This window comes from Arachis ipaensis, chromosome B3, assembly GCF_059453495.1.
Source record: "Arachis ipaensis isolate K30076 ecotype BB chromosome B3, ASM5945349v1, whole genome shotgun sequence".
Classification (NCBI taxonomy): domain Eukaryota; kingdom Viridiplantae; phylum Streptophyta; class Magnoliopsida; order Fabales; family Fabaceae; genus Arachis; species Arachis ipaensis.
In genome coordinates this window covers 27,440,792-27,459,487 of record NC_142438.1, presented here as the reverse complement: position 1 = coordinate 27,459,487, position 18,696 = coordinate 27,440,792, and the positions used below count along the sequence as shown (strand labels likewise).

General features: G+C 39.1%; 3 protein-coding genes across 3 annotated transcripts; 2 read left to right on the top strand and 1 right to left on the bottom strand.

Moving 5' to 3' along the window:
• Nucleotides 1–511: 511 nt before the first annotated feature.
• LOC107632846 (histone H2A.6-like) lies at nucleotides 512–1,321 on the top strand. Its single transcript, XM_016336488.3, has 2 exons — nucleotides 512–721; nucleotides 1,102–1,321. The coding sequence occupies exons 1-2, from the start codon at nucleotides 533–535 to the stop codon at nucleotides 1,300–1,302; spliced, it is 390 nt and encodes a 129-aa protein (XP_016191974.1). The 5' UTR covers nucleotides 512–532; the 3' UTR covers nucleotides 1,303–1,321.
• Nucleotides 1,322–11,118: 9,797 nt separating this feature from the next.
• Nucleotides 11,119–12,923, top strand: LOC148570133 (uncharacterized). Its single transcript, XM_088506861.1, has 3 exons — nucleotides 11,119–11,899; nucleotides 11,972–12,381; nucleotides 12,462–12,923. The coding sequence occupies exons 1-3, from the start codon at nucleotides 11,119–11,121 to the stop codon at nucleotides 12,921–12,923; spliced, it is 1,653 nt and encodes a 550-aa protein (XP_088362987.1).
• Nucleotides 12,924–17,268: 4,345 nt separating this feature from the next.
• On the bottom strand, nucleotides 17,269–18,186 carry LOC107632847 (uncharacterized). The gene has a single exon (XM_016336489.1). It carries the CDS (start codon nucleotides 18,184–18,186, stop codon nucleotides 17,269–17,271), a length of 918 nt encoding a protein of 305 aa, XP_016191975.1.
• Nucleotides 18,187–18,696: the final 510 nt, after the last annotated feature.

Here is an 18,696-nt window from a genome sequence, read left to right as displayed (position 1 = left end):
GGACCAACAGAGTAATTAAACCTCTTGTATTATAGGGACCAACATTAGTTATTGATATAACAGATGCATTTTCATACAAGATGTTTTCGCGAAATTATCGGAGATTTGAGACAACTTTGATCCCGTGCATTTGCGTGAATCCTCATTCTAGTATAGATTTGAATTTACTGACTTTATAACTTAATGTACATAAAAAAGTTTAAAACTTGGCAGCATTTTCGCCAATTCAATCGACGCTAAAAGCTTAAAACGAAAGTAAGCCACAACATGTATCCATCATTCAATCCCCATCCGAACCGCCTACACTGAACCCATCTGATGGTCACAAAGTACGATCCGCTTCATTGTATTTTATTGGCCAAATCGTCAAGCCGACCTATCGCAATATTTTAAGTGTTGCAAGTTGACCCTTCGCTTATTTTTTATTAGTTCTCTCGTGGTTTCTCTCTTTCTCTCTCTCTCTCCATCTAACCTCACTGAAGCATAGGCTATTTCCAAACCTCGAATTGAACCAAAGCGTTAAGTTTAATCCATGGCAGGTAGAGGCAAAACCCTAGGATCTCGCAACACCAAAAAAGCCACCTCTCGGAGCAACAAGGCCGGTCTTCAATTTCCCGTTGGTCGTATCGCGCGATTCTTGAAAGCTGGAAGATATGCTGAGCGTGTTGGTTCCCGCGCCCCCGTTTACCTCGCTGCTGTCCTTGAATACCTTGCGGCCGAGGTAACTTTATCTTGATTGGTTTCAATGAAATCCTTAATTTATCTTCTTCCCCTTTTGGTAATTCTAGAATTTTGGAAGTTGGTGAATTTTTCCATCTTTGCAAATTCTCAATGATTTGCGTTTATGGTTGTGGTATTTTCCTTTTAGAATTTTGGTTTGATTAGGTGTTTTTATGGATTTCATTTGTAAATTTGAGATATTGAATCTAGGGTTTGATATTGGTTTTTAAAGTTTTTAATTGGGGCAAATGCATTCCTTTCTCAACAATATTATTTGCTTTCACTATTGCTTTAATGTTTTGAATATAGGATTTGTTAATCAAAATCGAGTATAAATATTTCATTAAGATGAAATTTCTTCAATTATTATGGCCTTTTCAGGTTCTTGAGTTGGCTGGGCATGCTGCAAGAGATAACAACAAGACTAGAATTGTGCCACGTCACATTCAATTGGCGGTTAGAAATGACGAAGAGCTGAGAAAACTTCTTGAAGATGTCACAATTGCCAATGGTGGTGTGCTGCCCAACACCCACAATGTAACGAGCCAACACCTTGAAGGCATGACCAGTGCTAGTGGCTAGGCACTACTATTTGGCTTATCTGAGGGACTCTAGACCATATATCAATATATAGATATGAGCTTGTGTCACTTTAACGAGATCGTGTGTTAGTCAGCTATGATGAAATAGATATGAGTTAGGCAAATAATATATAAAGCATACAAAAATAGAAAGCATAGTAATATCATACATATATGCTCGGAGACTCGGTTTATTACATCACCATAGTTCATACAAAAATATATCACTGCTTATTTATATTAAATATTTACAGACTCTGGTACTTATACTAATAGGTCTTGGCTCAAATAAGAGCCACCCTACTCTAGGACCCAAGGTTCTGAGAACCGGACCGGTTATCGAACCGCTCTAGTCACTGGTTTACTGGTTCAACCGGTCTAATCGGTGGTTCAACCAGAAAAACTATTTTAGAATAAAATAATATATAAATTATAATTAAATGCCCTAAAATATAATTATAGTCTAATATAAATATTAAAAGATCCAAAGTACATCAGCAACCCTAAAACATCAACACCAGTATATTATCGAACAGCAACAATAAAATAGCAACACATTATAAAACACTAAAATAGCAACACAGTACATTATCAAAACACTACACCAGTACATTAGCAACATCATTCAGCAAGGCAGTGATGACACTAAACTAAACACTAAAAACAGGAAAATGAGTACATTAAAGTACTACTAAACAGATACGGTAAGCAATAATAATAATAATAATAGCAGAAAGAAATTGCTTAGGTTGTAAATACTAAATATACAAATCTAAAAGCTAAGCCTTATATCAAATGCATGGCTCTGGTTTTTCTCAAGTTGCCATGTACGTTAAATAAATGGTCCACACATATGCACATGAACTATTCAGCTGCAGCAATTGTAAAAGCAGCAATGGTAAACCATTAGCATATCAGAAAAAATAGTGACTGAATTGAAGCTATATATCAATTAAAAACCCTAGAAAAGCAAAAGAAACATAGAAGTTATTAACAAATGCAACTTCATCTATGTTTATGAACCTGTAAATGGACTGGAGCAAATTTAAAAGCAACAAAATCAAAATAGGAGGATTGGTAGGCAAGTTATTATTCACAAATGCATTGTTAGCAGCAATTGCTTATTGATTAATACTATCATCCATAACTGAAATTAATAAATCATTCACAAAATTGAAAACAGCAGCAGTACAAATTATCATTCAGCAACAAACATTATTACATTACAAAACAGCAACAAGTAATCCCTAATCACACTAAACCTGAAATTTCAACAACAGCAAGTAATGCCTAGTCACACTATACCTAAAATTTCAACAAACATTACAAAATAGCAACAACTAATCCCTAGTCAAACTGAACCTGAAATTTCAACAGCAGCAAGTACAACAACAAGTAATCCCTAATCACACTGAACCTGACATTTCAACAGCAGCAAGTAATCCCTAATCACACATTCACACTAAACCTGAAAGTTCAACAAACATTACAACACAGCAACAAGTAATCCCTAGTCACACTGAACTTAAAAATTTCAACAGCAACAAGTAATCCCTAATCACACTAAACCTGAAATTTTAACAAACATTACAAAATAGCATCAAGTAATCCTTAATCCCTAAACAAAAATGTCAACAATGATTTGATTGTCAATTTTAGCAGCAACAAGAAATTTTCAACAAAAATTTCAAGAAGTAAAGAAAGAGTAGCAACACAAAATCAGCAAAAATTAGCAACTTGACAGTTTCACATTAAAAATCAACAAACAGAGGCTCTGAGAGAGAAGACTAAGACACGAACAAGAACTGAAGAAGTGAAAGCAGTGGCACTAAACTTCGACGGAGACATGGACGGCGACCGGGGAGACGATAGCGAGCTGCTCTAAGCCAACAAAACAGAGAAGTCACGGAGGACGGACGGAGGACAAGGGGAAGGAGGACACCGAGCTACAAGAGAGGGCTTGGCCACGGACGACGCTGACAGCACGGACGGCGGCAGCACTGCGGCAGAAATGTTGTAGGGAGAACCTAGGGTTTTGGTTTGGGGATTTAACTTTGCTTCAGAGTAGAGTGATTCACGAATTGGTAGGGGGTTGTTGGGGAAAGGGGTGAGGATGTAAACTGTAAACGCATTAACACAATGTTGGGTTTTTTTTCCCTCAAAAAAATCAAAACAACGTCGTTTATCAAGAACCGGTGGGTTACCGGTCCGGTCCAACCAACCGGTTCCCGGCCGGTTCGGCGGTTTGACAGTGGTTTTCCAAGAGACGGTTATTAGTGATGGATTGAACCGTTTTTACTGCCGATTCTCGGTTGGACTGGTTTAACCGGCCGATCCGGTCCGATTTTCAGAACCTTGCTAGGACCAACTCTAACTTATATAGAAATATGTACAAAAGATACTAGTCCGCTAAAAGTCTATACAAAGCAAGGGAAAAGACTACTACTACTATTACTGCTGGTCATAGATCTCTGGTAGCTGAAAGAACACAAAACGCTGAGCTGAGGTAGAAATAGAATGAGTCATCCTGACATGCCAGTAATGTTGTTCCTGCTTGCCTCCCATCTGCTCTCTCCTTTCCTATCTCAAAAGAACTGGAGTATAGATCAGCCATCATTTGATCAATCCATATCTGTGAGTCCTCCTCCATCGAGGATGATGATGATCTAACGCCCCCAAAGATTCCAAGTCCGTCAACACCTTCCTAAGGTTTGTTGATTGGCTTGGCTGCAGGGGATGGTGATGGAGTAGCGAGCATAGTTACATCGGAGACCACTAGCTTTTGAGCATAATCGAACCATGGTGGGTACTCTGACTAATAGATAATAGGGGATTCCGGCTCAGGCTCCACAATATTCAAAGGGTATGGAGGGAATGGGTACTAGCATGTGCCAAGGTGGAGCTCGGATAGCATGTCGGGGTCAAAGTCTTGACTGAGTAAAAGATGAGAGAATGGGCGGTTTGGAAGGTAATAAGTACGAGTACATGGAGTTCCCTAGAACACTGCGCCTCCCATTGCGGGATCTATGTATCGACCATATGCTGTATATTTAAAGAAGATTATGAATGTCCCCATCTGCGAACATGGAAAAATAAGGGGAGAACCTAAGGTTCCCAATAGGACATTACATGAAAATCCTAAAAGGTCCGCAGCCTAAGTCTAAGCATTCACGAGGTTACTACAGTAATTCACACAAATAAGTACAGTCACAGGTGTATAATAGAATAACAATCACAGATGCAAGCAATTATGAACATAGAAAAATGAAACAACCAATTATGATGAATGTCTGGTCCTATGCAGGCCATGAACTCATGCATCGGTTGACTATCCGCAACCCGACATTACCCTGCCTTACTTCCGAATATGGTTACTTCATTGTGTATAGTTAGCATGCGGGTGCCTCATGAGTTTTCAATAAACCATGTACACTCGCAACACTTTTTGAAAGAATCGTCGAAACATAATGTGCTCACAGTGAGTAACAGCCCATACAATAGGCATCCCCATATTCATATAGTCTTTGACTAGGCAGAATGGAAGTCTGCTATAGCAGGCAGCCTCTAGCACCCTGGGATTTACAGTTTCTCTCTAGAGTAATTTTATTGAAAATCTCCTTTCTTCCCTTTTTAAATAATAACTCTTATGCCCGATTTCTCTTCCTTGATTACTCTAAGCCTTTAGTTGTAAAACCCAAATAATTAATAAATAATTACTCATAAATTAATATTTATTTTAGAAAATTAGAAAATGAATTTTATAGTTTAATATGATAGAGCTAATTAAAATAAAAATTTTGACACCAATTTTAAAGAATTTGGCTCAAGATTGGGCCGAACGGGCCAAACTGATCGAGGGCCCAAACCAAACTCGTGGGCCCAACCGACTCACTTAATAAAGTGAGTTCAGCTCTTTCTCTCTCCATTTTGCATGCTGGAATCGCTGAAGCTCAGCTATAGGAAAGGAAGAACACTTTCCAAAACCTAACCCACACTTAGATAATCAAATCCACTTAACTTTTTTATTCGGAGCTTCGATCGTTGCAACGTTTGTGGCCACGCGACCGCAACGTTGAGCTCTACAAAGCCCAGTACATTATAAGGTATGAAAACTACTTCTATGTTTCAGTTTCCTCCTCCCTAAATTTTGAATTTAATGAATAATTATGTTGAAAATTGTTTAATTTCGGTGTTTGGGTTCGAATTAGCTTGCGAATTTTGTTGGGTATGGCTCACTTGAGTTGTGGGCAAGGTAAGAACCCTAACCCTCTTGTAAAAATTTTGAGATTTTAAGTTTAGAGATTAATTATAGTGATATATGTGGTTTAGATTGAATGTTGTTAGTAAAAAAATCAAGTGGAGGTCAAAACTTGTGATATTGGAGCTTAATTGAGGTCTTGGAAGCTTGGAGTAGGTTTTTGGTGTTGGAAAATCTGTTTGGGAGATGTTGATCCTTGAAAGTTTGAGGAAAAAGTGAAATGGAAGTGTTCCGGGATTGATCGGAAAATCGGTCAAGGTATGATTTCGGTTTCTCGTATTTAAAATGTAATATAATGTGAAAACATAGGCTAGTGACCCTAGGATATGAATTGAATTTGTGATGTTGTTGATTAGTTGAAATGGATAGTATTGATTATGTGGTTATTGATTTTTGAGGGTGTAATTGATGTCCTTGTTGTTGATGCATGTGATTTGTATATGATGATGATTGGTATATATAAAGGTTGATTTGAAGTTGATATTGTACTTGATATGAATATTTGATGTATTATATTGAATATTGTGAAATTGAAAGTATTGGATTAGAATTTGATGAAAATGGAGAATTTGTAGGATGATGGATGTATATGGTGTATTGTTGAACTTGAAATATTAAGTTGAGAATTATGAAGGGTGCTGAATTGGTAAGGGTTTGGGTTGATTTTAAAAAGGGATTGAAATTGGTATGTTTTGAAAATGGAGGTTTTGTAAAGTTTTACAAAAACTATGATTTTGACCAACTTTGGCAGAGCATAACTTGATCTCCGGACCTCCATTTTGTACCAAACTTGTTTAGTAAAGAAAATTTGGTCCGAGATGTTTACACCGTTTAAAGAACGGAGGGAAAATGTTTTGAAATGAGAGAGTTATGCTCGATCAAAGTTTGGTGTACAAAGTTAAAAATTTTGGACTTAGCATCTTTTCAAACTTTTGCTATGCATGTGTACACGAAGGACACACATGACGCAACCAGTGGCTACGGCCTCGAGGTCTCGCATACGCGGGGTGTGTGTCGCATACGCGAGAATGGCATTTTCTTGGTTGCGTACGCCACCACATGGCACGCGACGCGAGCAATCATTTCGGGTTGAAGAGCTCGCATACACGAACCAGTGATGCGTACGCGAGCAGTCCAGTTTTGCCAGGTGTGTACGCGAAAGGGAGCACGCGATGCGAGCATATGCTTTGGGCTATGCTCCTCGCGTACACAAGCCCTTGTTTTTTTGAAACTATGATTTTTGACTTTTAACCCATTCCTCCTGCTTTCAAAACCTTATTTTCTCTTGTTTAAAGCCTGGCAGGTGGATTTTTGGGTAATGAAGTATCATGAGGGCTGTAGGGAAGGTAACTTGTGGATGCAGTAAGGTGTGAATTAGTGATGAATCATGACTAATGATGATTATGTGAGTTTGTTGATGATGATGTTGGAAGTGCTGTTTATGTTATGAGTCGGATGACTGTATATGATAATGAATTATGGCTGGTTATGGATTATGTCATGAGCCGAATGGCTGTATTAATATTGAATTATGGCTGAGTATGAATATGTATAATTATTGATTTTGATAATGTGATTGTGGCACTTCCAAATATCTGAGATACGAGTTTCCCTGGGCAAAAGCAGTGGCTAGCCACCACGTGCTCTAGGTTGAGACTCGATACTCTGCTGCCCCTATGTCGTAAGTGTGGCAGAACACTGTGAAAGTTTCGGATGAGCTCGCCCCCGTGGAATAACGCCGGTGTGTGTGTGTGTGTGTGTGTGTGTGTGTGTGTGTGTGTGTTATGTGTTTATGATTGAGAATTACTCGAGTTGGGGATGCACGACAGAGGGACAGTCCAATGGTTAGCTACTAAGACTTGTCGGGTTGGCTTTATAACCGACAGATGAGACTCATCAGCCACTGAGACAGGCATGCATTATATGCATCTATATGTTTGTTTGGTATGCCTTATTTGGATTGCCTAAGTGATTGTATAAACTAATTGCTACCTGTTTACTTGATGTATATGCTTTCTACCTGTGATTTCCTTGCATGTAATAATTGTGTTTGTAACATGTGATTCTGGTAGTAGTTGGGAGGTTCGGAGGAGTTGGAAAGGGGAGTTTTAGATAGACTGAAGACCCTTAACTAGTTGCCTATTTTATTCTATGGTTTAGTTATGTTTATAAGATTTAATTATATGTTGAAAGTTCTAGGATTGCCGTTGGTTTTCCCAAGACATTATATGTTAGATATATGAGCACTGTTACCATGCTGAGAACCTCCGGTTCTCACCCCATGCAGATTTTGTAGTTTTCATATGCAAGACGTGAGGTACCTCGCGAGGCATGCTAGAATCTTCTGATAGCGAAGATCTTTGGGCTTTTGGGGCTTATTTTGGTTATATGTATATATGTATCTACTTATTATCTCCACTATTATGTATATGATGTATTAACTTCCTCTTAGAGGTGATTTTAGAGAAACAGGTTCTGTAAACTTTGCATTTAGGTTCTTTTGGGTTCTCTTATATTTATATATATACACTTATGTGCTCTGGCCGGTTTAGCCTTTGCAAGCTGAGTCTCGAGCTTTGATATTTGTATCCTGGAACTATCTTTTGTTTATATCCATGTTAACTTAATTTTACGTTACTTCGGTTACTTTGTTGCTTCGATTTAACAATTTTGCTTTACCTTTTCCTTCAAAGGTTCCTAGTTATAAATCTTTTTCACTATATTGTATATATAATTTTACTTTTAGAGGTCGTAATGCCTCACCACCTCTGTCTTATGACTTAAGCATAAGGCTTTGTGTGGTAGGGTGTTACATTGGTCACAATTTACCATTTTTTCCCTAGCACTTTATAAATTTCTATTTTTGCCCTTTTTACACTAATCTTCGTTTTAATCATTTTCTTTAGGGTTTTAGCAATTTTTTTACCCCTAATATTAGTATTTTACTATTTTACACTTCTAATTTTTCTAAAAGATCTTTTTACCGCTCATTAAGTTAATTAATCATTTTTATATTTTACTTTAGTCCAAAATTACCATTATGTCTCTAAGTGTTCTATATTTTATCTTTATAGCCTTATTTAGTGTCATAATTTACCAAATTATTCCTAGAACTCTTCTTTGACCAAATTATTCCTAATACTTTTAATTAATACCAATTTTACCCTAGTGACATAAAAGACTATTTTATCCTTCATTAATGTTCTTACTTGTTTAATTACCACCTTTTTCACTTATGTCCTTAACTTTTACTAAAATTTTTATTTAGGCCCGAATTTATTTAATTATAATTTTGACCCAACTTTTTTATATAATTATAATTTTATCCCTAAAACCGCTAAGATCATATTTTTAAGAGTAGCTTATTTTAATTATACTTTTATCCTTCTTTTTATACCAAAATGATTGAAACTCCCTTTGTGCTATACCATACAATTTCAGCGAAATAAACCAGTTTTCTATCCTCTTTTAAACCTTGTTACTCAACACTTTTTATACTTTTAGTGGATGAAATTTCTGGAATTGTAGTTTATTATTTTTCTCTACTTTTAGTGACTTTTAAGGCTTGAAATTTAAATCTCAAGTGCTCCAATAATTTTTGCCTTTTCATACAAGAATCATAAGCATCAAAACTTCATATTTTACATATTTAACAAACCAAAAAAACAGAGATGCTTAATACAATTTCTAGAATTATAGTTTAGGCACAAAATCACCACAAAGCGGCTCATATGAACACAAAATTAAGCACAAAGATATGCTAACCAATCCTAACCCTTACTGTAGCACCTTACGACACAGAATTTTACGCTATAGTTATAAATCAATGGTAACATTACGACATTTAGAAAAGAAAATACATATATAGTTATAGAATGATGTATAACTAAGAGCCCGTAAAGAAAATAAACACTGAAAACCGTTAAATCCACATAGACATGTTAAAGCGATAAACATCGTATACAAAAGTGGAATATATATATATATATATATATATATATAAGTTCAAGTAAAGATCCATAATAGTTACTAGTCTTGATCCGTGAAGAAAAGCATGATAGAATATTACAATACTAGAGAATATACAAAATAGATAACCTATCTCTCCAACAAAAGCCCCTAAGAGGAATTTAAGTTTTACAACAATATATTTTTAAAAGAGGAGAGAACTCTAGAGCAAAAATAAATCTAAAAAAATTCTCTTCGCTTTAGAGTGGGGATGACATGAAAAAGGAGTTTTAGGATATGATATTGTTTTGAGAGTTGACAGAATCTTGAGGATTGGGAGCTGAGATAGGAAGCGTTACCCTCCCCTTATTTTCTTATAGTAATTGAATTTTGAGGGCAAAATTCCTAATTAAGTGGGTATGATGTAAACTCCGGGTAATTAATAAATAATTAATCAATAAATAAATTATTATTCAAAAAAATTAAAAATTAAATTTGATAAGTCAGGCGGATAAAAATAATTAAAATACGAATTTTAACACTAATTTTAAATATTTCGGCCAAAAAATGAGCTAACGGACCGAACCAGTTGGACTGGACCTAAACTAGACCCAAGGCCCAACATATAAATAGCTTAGCTCAGTTTTCTCTCCCCCATAATGACATTAAAGCACGCTGAGAAGAAAGGGGCAGCCATGGAACCCTAGCCTTCATTCCACCTTCAACTTCAATTCCTTCTTGATCTTGCCTGGGAATAGATCGGCTTCAATTCCTCGGAATCGGCCGAGCTATGGGTTGCAAGGTTGAACGTCCGTCTCTTAGAATCCGAGCTTCCTGTCTTTGCTGTTTGTGTGAGAGCACAAGCAATACAAAGAGGGTGGAGTGTACCTGCAAAGGCACTCCAATGCTTAAGTCATTATAATGTTAAATTCAGAACTGTCCTTCAAAGAGATACTTTACCTTTCTTTTATAGATATTTCTTCGTCCATTATATTCTGGGTGATCAATTGTCGGTTTCTGTGATGATTGGTTTTGTAACCGATTTTATCATACCGTTTGAGACGTCGGTTATGATAAGAGCATTGATGTCACCGAGTTATAGCTCATAAGATCCGAGTAGTAACGAAAAATGACGAGTTATGGTGACTGCCAACAACGGTCATGAGGCCGAGTTATAGCTCGTATTAATGGTGACCATATCACAGCCCCCAAGCTTAGCCTGAGGAAAGTTTTTTAATGAAGCAGGTTGAGCTTTTGTGATGAGTTATAAGTCGGTGAAGTGGATTACTGAGTGAGCCTCCAGTTCAACGTACTTCATTAAATGAACTTTGTATTGTGCCACGTGGGAAATCGTGCCCATTTTTTATTGAGGAGAGAGAATGAGTGGTAGCTTCATTAATATTTTGATGGTTTCTAATGCTCCTTTCACCGTTTGATGTGATTGAAGGGTGATATTTGGAACGTTTTCGTTTGTGATTAATTATTTCTACTGATTGGAATTTGGGCGTTTTGGTTTTCTGCTTCTGTTTGAAGAATGAGCAAGAGAGGTATGATTATGTCTGTGTTCTTGTGATTTCTTTCTTCCCTCGTCTCTTTGTATTTCTTGGTTGCATGTTTGTTTTACTGTTTCTGATTGGGTTTGAGAAGGAGAAGAAAGTTAAGATAGATTGGTCTTATGACTGGGTTGGGGATGATGTGAGGTCTCGGGTGTCGTTGTTCTGTGATGAGGCTGCGGTTAAGGAGGTGGATGTGAGTAAGGTAGTGAGGCAGAATTATGGAGTTGGGGTTGAGTTACTGCTATGTAGTGTTAATGATAGGGTTTATCACCGGGGTAGAGGCTTTGAGTTTTTCTATATGCACAACTGTGTTCTTGAAGAGCTGAGAGTTAGGTTACCCTTTACTGATTTCGAATGTCAGGTTTTGAGACAGTTGAACTGTGCTCCGTCGCAGCTTCATCCAAATGGGTGGGCGTTCCTTCGTTCTTTTGAAATTCTAATGGAATTTCTGGAAGAGGTGCCGTCTGTGGACCTGTTCTTTTCGTTATTTCAGGCCAAGGGGGTGTGGAAAGGTGGTTGGATAAATTTCAATAGCACCCCTGGATTTGGCATTTTCAGATTGTACAAATCTTCTTTCAAAGATTTTAAAGAGATGTATTTCAAGGTTAGAGGTCTGGAAAAAGCTTTTCCTTTTTTCGTAGACGAGAATCTGGCTGAGAAGTTCCCATTGTATTGGTGCTCAGAACCTCAAAATATACTCGGACCTGAAGTTATTTCTCCGAGAAATGTTTGTTTGATTGAGTTTCTTGTTGAAAATATTGGTCGGGGAGACCTGATTTCAATGTATGAGCTTCTCAAGTGGGAAGAGGATAAAGATGCTGTTGTAACATATTTGGGTGAGTTATAGGGTTGTTGCTAATGTGTTTATTTCTTTTCGTCATATATCTGATGTTATTTGTGTTTTGTAGGTGGTAAATATCCCGGTGTTTCAACTGCGTCCCTTATGACACGTTTCAAAAATAAGAATCTGGAGAAGGAGGTATCATTTTCTAATACTGAGAAGATTGCTGGGACTGGCGAAGTTACTCAGCCTCGTCAAGGTCGGAGGAAGGTGATTGCGAAAAAAAGAAGGAAGTCCGACCTTGTTGAGTTGTCTGATGATTCTGATGAAAAGGAGTTAGGGGTTCCTCTGGAGGAAATACAAGCTTTTATGGGTAATAAAAAAAGGCTCCATGAAATTTCTGAACAGAGTGAGGCATTTTCTGTGTGGGAAAAAGAGTATCCTTATATGGCTGTGGTGGACGAGTATTGTCAATCGTCGGCTGATGTTTCTCTTGCAAAGGAGGTTGGGGATATGGCTATTGGGCAGTATATGCAGGTAATGGGTGACCGTGTTTGTTTTATTTTTGTTTTCTCTTTGGTAGTCTTATAAACTTTGCTTTATTGCTTTCTTGTTAGGTTGTTGGTCTGCGCCTTGTGAGTCTTGGGCGTAGCCAAGAGTTGAAGTATAAGAGAGTTGTTACAGAGAAAGGAGAGGTTTCTGTTTTGAAGGAAGAGTTGGTTAAGAGTAAAAGTGCTGCTGCCGAACTTCAGGCGTGTTTAACTAAGACCGAGAAGTTATTGAAGGAGACTAAAGATAGTTATGCTAAGGATGTGGAGGATTTGAAGAAAAAGGAAAGTGATTTGGCGAGTATACAATCTCGTCTAATTGAGGTGACTGCCCAATTAAAGGAGTTGGAGAAGAAAAAGGTTGATGAAATTTTGGATTCTTTTGTTGAGGGGTTTGAAAGGGCTTTGTTACAGGCAAAGTTTTTGGTGCCAGAGGCTGATCTGTCCGGGATGGACCCTGGAAAAGTCGTTCGTGATGGCAAGATGGTCGAAGATGATGGTGACGTTGAAGATCAGGCTGATAATGTGTAGTTTTTTATTTGGTTATTTTGTTTTATTCTGTAATGGATAGCTATTTGAACTTTGATGTTTGTTTTTTGGATATTGTTATGGATTTGAATGTGTTTGAATGGTAGTGTTTTCCGTTTAGGGGAAAAGTTGTTTGTTGATTAATAGGAAATGAGGATATTTCATTTCGGTTTGAGATAACTGCCGAGTAGTGGCAGGTTGCGATTTTAGACGATGATTGTCATTTTTCGAGCTATATTGATAATTGGTAGTAATGAGAAAGATAGATTACATGATTGAATAGAATTAGGTGTTATTGATGATAAATTTGTATTTATTTTGAATACAAATTTGCAGGTAGGCTAGCCTCGTTAAAACCTCTCCAAGCAAAACCCTTTGGGACAAAAACTTGGTAGTAGGAAAAAGAGTACTAGCCTGTCCCTGACTTTCAACTATAGAACTTCTTTAGGGAGGATACATTCCAGGTATTGGGTAGTAGTTTACCATCTATTGTTTCGAGTATGTATGCTCCATTGCCGAGAACTTCTGATATTCGGTATGGACCGTCCCAATTTGCTGCGAGCTTTCCATGTGAGGTTGGTTTCCGAGCAGTTTCCGTTTTATGAAATACTAAGTCTCCTTGTATGAAGGATCTGCTTTTAACCGTTTTGTTGTATTGGCGAGCTATTGCTTGTTGTGCTGCGCGTTGCCTTAATGTTGCGATGTTTCTGACTTCTTCGATGGTATCGAGTTCGGTTTTCTGAGCTTCTTCCTGATTGCCGAGCTATGTTCTGAATGAGCTTTGGGAGATTTCCAGTGGTATCATAGCCTCGGAGCCATATACAAGCCTGAACGGTGTTTCCTTTGTTGATGTTTGTTGGATGGTGTTGTATCCCCAAAGGACTTCAGGTATAAGCTCGGCCCAGAGCCCTTTGGCATCATCTAGCTTCTTTTTGAGTGCATGTAGGATGACCTTATTTGCGGCCTCGGCTAGTCCATTTGTTTGAGGATGTTCAACAGAGGCGAAATGCTGTTTTATTTTGAGATTCTGCAAAAAAGATTAAAATTTATGATCGGCGAACTGGCGACCATTGTCAGTTATGATATGTTGAGGTATGCCGAAACGGCAAATAATATTTTTCCAAATGAATGAAATCATTTGCTGGGATGTTATTTTTGCCAAAGGTTGGGCTTCCACCCATTTGGAGAAATAATCAATGCCAACAATGAGAAATTTTACCTAGCCCGGTGCCGTAGGGAACGGACCGAGTATATCTAAACCCCATCTGTTAAATGGCCAACTGATGTCTGAATGATGTAATTGCTCTGCGGGTATGTGTATCAGTGGTGTGTGTCTTTGGCAATTGTTACATGACCGGATTTTTTGTTGGCAATCCTGGTTCAAAGTAGGCCAGAAGAATCCAGCTCGGAGGACCTTTGATGCTAAGCTCCGAGCACCTGTATGTGTGCCATAGATTCCTTCATGTGCCTCGGCTAATGATATCTCAGCTTCCGATTTGTTAAGGCATTTGAGTAGAGGCCGAGTATAACCTCGTCGGTACAGTGTCCCGTTGAATATTGTGAAGGAAGATGCCTGTCGTCGGAACTTTTTATTGTTCTCGACCCCTTCTGGTATAGTACCTATTTGTAGATAGTGTATAAAGTCGTCTCTCCAGTCTTTTACCTGTGTAACACTTAACATATTTGTCAGAGTAACAGTGGGTGATGTTATGGTGAACTGTTGCAGTGTAGATAACTCGGACTGTGTACTGCCGAGTTTAGATAAGATGTCTGCCCTTTGATTTTGTTCGCGTGGTATATGTTCGATTTCAAATTTGGCAAATTTTGTTGATAATTTCTTTACTAATAGCAGATATTTAGAGAGGAGAGAATCTTTTACCTGAAAAAGGTCGTTTACCTACTGTACCACTAATAAAGAATCACAATATACCTTGATCGCTGAGATTTGGAGATCTAGACAAAGTCGGAGTCCAGCGATTAATGCTTCATATTCGGATTGGTTGTTGCTGGTTTTGAAAGCTAAGCGTATTGAATGTTCCAATATGAATCCGTCCTCGGCCTCCAGGCGGATTCCTGCTCCGCAGCCCCCATTATTTGAAGAGTCGTCTACATACAAAGTCCATTGTTTTGCATGATCTTCCTCTGATGGTATTGTGAGCTCGGCGATGAAATCTGCGAGGAATTGGGACTTGATTGGTCCTATGGATTGGTATCTGATATTGAACTCAGATAATTCGACTGCCCATTTGATAAGTCTTCCTGCAATTTCTGGTTTGTGTAATACTTGTCTTAGTGGGTGATCGGTTTTGACATGTATAACGTGGCTCTGGAAGTAAGGTCGGAGACGGCGGGCCGAAAATATCAGTGCTAGGGCGAGCTTCTCTATCCGTGGATAATTTAGCTCGGCGTGCTGGAGAGTTTTACTGACGAAATATATCGGATGCTGAACTTTGTTTCTTTCTGTAACAAGGGCCGAACTTATCGCCCAATCAGTAATTGACAGATATAGAAATAAGTCTTCCCCTTGTAGGGGATTTTGCAAAATCGGCGGTTGTGAGAGAGTTGTTTTTAGTTTTGAAAAGGCTTTCTCACAATCGTCGTTCCACTCGAATCTGTTTTTCTTTTTAATTATTTGGAAAAAAGGAATAGAAGTGGATGCTAGGCAAGGAACAAATCTGGAAAGTGCGGCAAGTCGTCCTGTGAGGCGCTGAACTTCTTTGACTGTTTTAGGGCTGGACATGTCCAGCACTGCTCGGCATTTGTCTGGATTTGCCTCTATTCCCCTGCATGTTAGTAAGAACCCTAAGAACTTACCCCCTTGAACGGCGAATGCACATTTCTCGGGGTTGAGGCGCATATTGTACTGGCGAATTTGGCCGAAAATTTCTGTAAGGTCGCTGATGTAACTATGTCCGACTTTTGTTTTGGCGACCATGTCATCGATATAGACTTCGATATTTCTGCCGATCTGTTTGGCGAACACTTTATCCATAAGGCGTTGGTAAGTTGCACCTGCGTTCTTTAATCCAAATGGCATAACTTTATAACAATAGTTACCGAAATCAGTGATAAAAGCCGTTTTATTTTGATCGGAGGGGTGCATGAGTATTTGATTATACCCTGAGTATGCATCCATAAAACTTAAAGTAGCATAACCTGAGGCGTTATCTACTAAAGAGTCTATGGATGGTAGAGGGTAAGAATCCTTTGGGCATGCTTTGTTTAAATCAGTGAAGTCGACGCACATGCGCCACTTACCGTTTTGTTTTCTTACCATTACCACATTGGCTAACCAGGTAGTGAATCTGATTTCTTTGATAAATTCTGCGTTGATGAGCTTTTGGGTTTCTTCTAGTGACGCTTTCTTTTTCTCCTCTCCGAGTTTTCTTTTCTTCTGTTGTACCGGTCTTGCCGCCGAGTTTATTGCTAGTTTATGACTGATAATTTGGGGGTCGATGCCGGGCATGTCTGAAGGTGTCCACGCAAAAAGGTCGGCTTGTTCTTGCAGGAAGGTCGTTATGGCCTGTAACTCAAATTTGTTGATTGATGTACCTACGTAAGTGAATTTGTTAGGGTCATTATTAAAATAGACTTTTTGTAGGTCGTCGGAAGGTTGTGGTCGTTCGAGAAAATCAGCTCTTGGGTCAAGGTCGGCTAGTGAGTGGCCGTTTTGCTTAAGGTCGATATTGTTGACTTGTTGAGTTGAGCGGTTTTGGAATTCCATGCTGATGTTGTAACATTGTCGTGCCTCTTTATGATCCCCGTGGATTGTTACAACCTGATCGTGCTGCAGTGGAAACTTAACACAGAGATGAACTGTAGAAACAATGGCGCCGAACTTGTTCAAGAAAGGTCGGCCAAGAATAAGGTTATATGGACTGAAACAATCAACAACTAAATATTGAATATCATTAGTTTTTGAAAGAGGATGCTCACCCAGTGTGGTTTGTAACCACACTAACCCTAGTATTGGAACTCGTTCTCTTGAGAATCCAACCAAGTCTCCTCCTGTGGATTGTAGCATGTTGTCGCTGAGCTTCATTTTTTGAAATGTGGAGTAGAACAGAACATCGGCACTGCTCCCGGGATCCAAGAGCACTTTTTTTACTAACAGATCCCCTAGCTGAAGGGTGACTACCACAGGGTCGTCTAAATTTTGTATGCTAGAGTTGAAGTCGGCGTGTGTGAAAGTGACTTCTGGTTGTTGATGGTTGATTGTTGCGTCTTGCTGTGGTCCGTTTACCGAGCATATTGCTCGGAACGACCGTTTCCTTGCCGAATTCGAATATCCTCCACTAGCGTATCCTCTTGAAATACAATTGATTATACCTCGTAGTCTTTCATATTGTCATGGAGATGCCTTCTCTTTTCCTTGGTTTTGTTCAGAGAGGTCGGTTGTTGTGGAGCTAGATCCGCGCTTTTGTATGTGACCCCCGATGTATTTGTCGAGGTGTCCTTGTCTTGCCAGTCGCTCTAAAAGGTCTTTGGCGACCACGCAGTCATCAGTATTGTGACCGTGTTTTTGGTGGAAGGTGCAATACTTCGACTTGTCAACGTTCTTTGCATCTTGGTAAGTACCGGCTTTTCTTGGTGGCTTGATCAGTTTTGAATTCAAGATCTCTTTGATTATGTCTTCTCTCTTAGTGTTAAACTGCGTATAAGAATCAAATCGAGGTGTTAGTTTAAAACTCTTCTTAGGGGTTGAGCTCTTATCATCTTCTCGAAAATGTGACTTGTCAGACTTCCGAGCTTGTCTGAGCTCCTCGATATCAATTTGTCCCTTTGCCTTCTCGCGAAATTCTGCTAGAGTCTTCGGCTTGGCTACCGCGATTGTCTCCTGGAACTTTCCGGGTCGAAGGCCGCTTTTAATTGTGTGTAGATGGACCTCGGGGTGGAGGTCTGGTATACTGATTGCGACCTTGGTGAAGCGGGTCATGTAGTCCTTTAAGCTTTCGTTCGGTCCTTGCTTGATAGTATTCAAGTAATCGGAATCGTGCAAGTATATTGCAGATCTGGCGAAATGTTCTTCAAATAACTTCACCAACTGCTGAAACTGTGAAATGGAACCTGCAGGCAAAGCACACAACCAATCAAGTGCAGGGCCATCTAAATAATTTGGAAAACAACGACATAAAACTGTATCTGATGCACCATTGACGATCATTATTGATCGGAATTTCTTTAGAAACTTCTTCGGGTCTCCGAGTCCGTCATAAGGCGTGAGGGTCAGTGGCAGAGTGAACCTCTTCGGCAGTTCGAAGTTCATCACTTCTTCCGTGAAGGGACCTACAAGGTCGTCAGCCTCTTCTTTTTCATCTTCGGGTTGTTGCTCTTCGCCTCGAGCAGTCTCCGAGACATGAGAGGGTTAGGACTGATGTTCCTCGTTTTCTGTCTGCTGGCGATGAGCATCGTTGTGCTTAATCCGAGCGTGGTTTAGTTCGGCGATCTGGGCAGCCATTATTTGGTTCTCGTCGGCCATTCGTTGATTGGCTTGCTGTAGCTCAGCTACCATTCGCATGAGTTCGGATAGTGGAGGAGGCGGCACGTCAGCCATGGATACAGATGAAGGTGATGGGACCAAAAGAAAAAATATGATCTTCTCGGCCCCACGGTGGGCGCCAATTGATCTTGCCTGGGAATAGATCGGCTTCAATTCCTCAGAATCGGCCGAGCTATGGGTTGCAAGGTTGAACGTCCGTCTCTTAGAATCTGAGCTTCCTGTCTTTGCTGTTTGTGTGAGAGCACGAGCAATACAAAGAGGGTGTAGTGTACCTGC

Excerpts from the sequence above, each read along its gene's own strand:
- LOC107632846 (XM_016336488.3), top strand. The coding sequence starts at position 533 with ATGGCAGGTAGAGGCAAAACCCTAGGATCTCGCAACACCAAAAAAGCC. Across the intron at positions 722-1,101 it reads TTGAATACCTTGCGGCCGAG|GTTCTTGAGTTGGCTGGGCA; the intron begins GTAACTTTATCT and ends TGGCCTTTTCAG.
- LOC148570133 (XM_088506861.1), top strand. The coding sequence starts at position 11,119 with ATGTTTGTTTTACTGTTTCTGATTGGGTTTGAGAAGGAGAAGAAAGTT. Across the intron at positions 11,900-11,971 it reads TGCTGTTGTAACATATTTGG|GTGGTAAATATCCCGGTGTT; the intron begins GTGAGTTATAGG and ends TGTGTTTTGTAG. Across the intron at positions 12,382-12,461 it reads CTATTGGGCAGTATATGCAG|GTTGTTGGTCTGCGCCTTGT; the intron begins GTAATGGGTGAC and ends CTTTCTTGTTAG.
- LOC107632847 (XM_016336489.1), bottom strand. The coding sequence starts at position 18,186 with ATGAACTTCGAACTGCCGAAGAGGTTCACTCTGCCACTGACCCTCACG.